Source organism: Rhagoletis pomonella, unplaced genomic scaffold (assembly GCF_013731165.1).
Source record: "Rhagoletis pomonella isolate Grant_MI unplaced genomic scaffold, Rhpom_1.0 Rhpom_scaffold_00001, whole genome shotgun sequence".
NCBI lineage: Eukaryota > Metazoa > Arthropoda > Insecta > Diptera > Tephritidae > Rhagoletis > Rhagoletis pomonella.
In genome coordinates this window covers 26,188,338-26,191,691 of record NW_023458555.1, presented here as the reverse complement: position 1 = coordinate 26,191,691, position 3,354 = coordinate 26,188,338, and the positions used below count along the sequence as shown (strand labels likewise).

The following is a 3,354-nucleotide window of genomic DNA, read 5'->3' as shown; positions in this document are numbered from 1 at the left end:
CTCCATACCGCCGTCATCAGTGAAAATCGCTTGTCCTATCTCAATTATGTATCTGATAAAAGTCATAATTAAACCAACTGACTTTCATTGGAAAATGAAATTGAAAATACCATTAACAATTGGTAGTATACCGATTATAGATAGTATGGCTGCAGCAGCAGGACTGCCAAGCCTATTACAAACACAATATGCCACAAGTCGTGGCTACTATAGTGGGCGTAGGCTGCAGGATATAGCAATGATGCGACAAAATGCAGGCGAAGGGGAACATGGTGTGGCAGATGTTGACGGGGGAGCAGAGTATGGCGGAAATTTGGAAGTGGCGGGCGAGAGTGAAGGTGGAACAACAACGGTGCCAGCACTGCTTATAACCGATGGTGATAATCCGCCCGACTACAAACTTATGAGTGAGTTTAGTGCTGTGAAATAGCCAGATTTATCTGTGGACTTTTTTTAATATTCTTGTTTCATTTTAATTTTTTTTGTTTATCAGTGCCACCTTCCTACGAGGATGCCATGGCGTTAAGTGATAAATTCTGTGATGACAGCGAATACTTGCAAAATGTCAGCCTGAGTAGCATTGTCTCAAATGGCACGACAGACTCCTTCAAGCCGCGCTATCCCGTCTACTATGAATATGAGACGCCAATCATACCGCCCGGTAGTGATGATTCTACCTCCGATATTTAGAATTGAGCGATTGGAGTACAAACAAAAACCTCTTTTCAGTTCAGGCCATAATTAGTAGCGAAAATTTTAAATTTTCTTTTAAGTCAATGTTTTTATTGTGACTCAAAATTTAGCTATCGCATATGGGGAATGTTTGAATGACAATTTATATACTTACATAGTTTATGAATCTTTAATTTTGCTAAGCAATTTTAAAAAGTTTTCATAATTTCTTCTGCTCTTTATACAATTATTTTATTTTTTTTTTTAATGTTCAAAAAAAAAAAAGCACGACATTGTAGATTGGAAATCTTTGGAAAATCCTAGTCTTTAAGCCAAATTAGTTTTTAACAAAGGTGGTCAATTTTGTTTTTAACAATTTTGAATGCTAATGTTAAATTAAAAACTTGTGTAAGTTTTATAAAAAAAACAAATCAAATCAACGCACAAAAAAATTCTTATGTTCTTGCCACACAAAGCCTGCTGTCTGCTGCCTGCCCGCTTGATAAACAAATGCTTGCCGAAATTATAAATTATACACATTAAAACTCTTAAGCAATCAAAGAAACAAATCCACAAATTAACACTCGTACAATCAAAAATATGGATTAAACTTAACATATAAAACCTTAAAACTTAAAATAGATAAAACTCAGTTACATATATAAGTAGATAAAATTATATATATGTATATATGCACATATGTACACAAATCTTCCGAAAGACCAAATAATTAAATGCTGTTACCTTCTGCCAGTCCAGTTAATCTTTATATTTACCTTGTCGCTGATCACTAAATATTCCGGCGCAGAAGCAACACCAGCACGTCCGAATCCACTGGTAAAATTTTGAGCTTCAGGAAATATAAATTTTTCACCATGAAGGAGGATAAGAAAAAAAATCGCTTCATCCTCCATAATATTATTTCCAAAAATTATTTCAACCAACGAGCAAAAGGGTGTAGCGGTACTTAAAATGTTACTCTGACCAGGGACCGTGTAAAAACTCCTAAGAGTAGTGGGCATTCTGAATTTTCCGCATTTTTTTGTAGGACCTAATAGGATCCATTCGTTAAGAAAAACACCACTAACAGGGCAATTCTGGCAACTGTCTGACTTTTGACAGAAAAATTGAGCAATCTGCTAACGAGGAGTTTTTTCTGTTTATCTTTTAGCAATAAATTTTCTAAAATTCAAATAAAATTAAAAAATATATACATCTATTTTTTTTCTTATTAAAACAATAAAATCTATAAATTGAAAGAAAATTAAATTTAGAAAAGAAAAAAGGTAATAAAAACGTTTCTAAAAATTTGACGAAATAAAAAAAAAATATGTTTCTTTGTAAAATAAAATGAAAAAAAGAAAGGAATATAAAAGATAACATAATGCAATTAGAAATCAAAAGAAACTGTTGCTAAAAAAATAAATAAAAAATTAAAAAGGTTCCTAAAAGTTACAAGGAATAAAAAAATATTTTTCTAAAAAAAACGTATCTAAAAATTAAAAGCGAATTCAATAAAAAAGTATTAAAATTAAATGAAGTTAAAAAATTATCTTTCTTTTTAAAACCTAAAAATTAAGAAAAAAAATAAAAAGGTAAAATAAAAAGGTAAAATAAGTTTCTATGATAAAAAATCAAATTCAAAAGAATATTTTTTTTGTTTTAAAACAATACAGTCTTAGAATTAAAAGCAAATTATTAAAAAAAAGAGAAAAAAAAAATACGCTGCCCGTGGACTTGAGTTCAGATCTCTGAAACGACACGCCAGTGTTTTGCTCACTTTGCCATTACAATTGTTGGAGCAGTGGAGCTTTTCACCATGAAAGTTGCCAAGGAAGCTTTATTCTATAATATTTTCGTGTCACAATAAACAAAATCTTTCAAACTACCTTTACCTTTTAACCTTTGTAAAGGCGGGACAGAAGCAGAAAAAGTGTACCGCCATCTAATTCACTTCTAGGAAAACGGGGTTCGAAGGACAAAAGGGGCTGTCATATATGACAGTCACGCTGACCAATAAGCATTCACACAAGATGTATGCAAATCAATATACCAATGGAAGAAAATACACAGCTACATACATATGAAGGCCTTATATTCAATACCCGCTATCGGCACTTTTCACAAAAATGAAATTCTGGTATAAAAATCCACCTAAGACTTAACTGTCATCGTTGATATTTATGCTTGTTTAACGCTTGACATAAGATTTTACTATTAAATTGCAGAGTCATAATTACCAGTAATGATGACAGGTAAATCCTAGAGGGGTTCTAACATCATAAAGTAGCTTTTGTGAAAATTGCAAATAACTAAATGGTATTGAATATAAGCACTCGATATACTATCTGAAGTTGAAAGTAAGATGAGGTATGTTTCCTTTCAGCTCCTTGAAGCTTTCCTGCCATTGCTGAGCGAAATATTTATCCAGTTTTGGACGCTCGCTTCGGCGGATGGAATAGCCGAAAGAGGGAATGGTATGACTGGTTGCGACCACAGAAATATCTGATGTAAGCCTTACTAGATATCTCATTACCAGGAACTCTCCAATGACCTGATACTCAGACTAAAAGTAGTTCGTTATGTTCACCAACGTATATTAGTCAAAATTTGTAGGGCCTAAAAAAACACTTATAAGGTATACAAAATAACCCAAACAAAATTAAAAAATTATTTAAAATT

General features: G+C 32.4%; 1 protein-coding gene across 1 annotated transcript in view; it reads left to right on the top strand.

Moving 5' to 3' along the window:
- Positions 1–3,354, top strand: part of LOC118742398 (arrestin domain-containing protein 17) — a 19,874-nt gene that overhangs the window by 11,873 nt on the left and 4,647 nt on the right. Inside the window, exons 4-5 of the mRNA XM_036474490.1 lie at positions 21–407; positions 494–687. Coding sequence (XP_036330383.1) covers positions 21–407; positions 494–687 — 581 coding nt within the window. The remainder of the gene's footprint in view (positions 1–20; positions 408–493; positions 688–3,354) is intronic.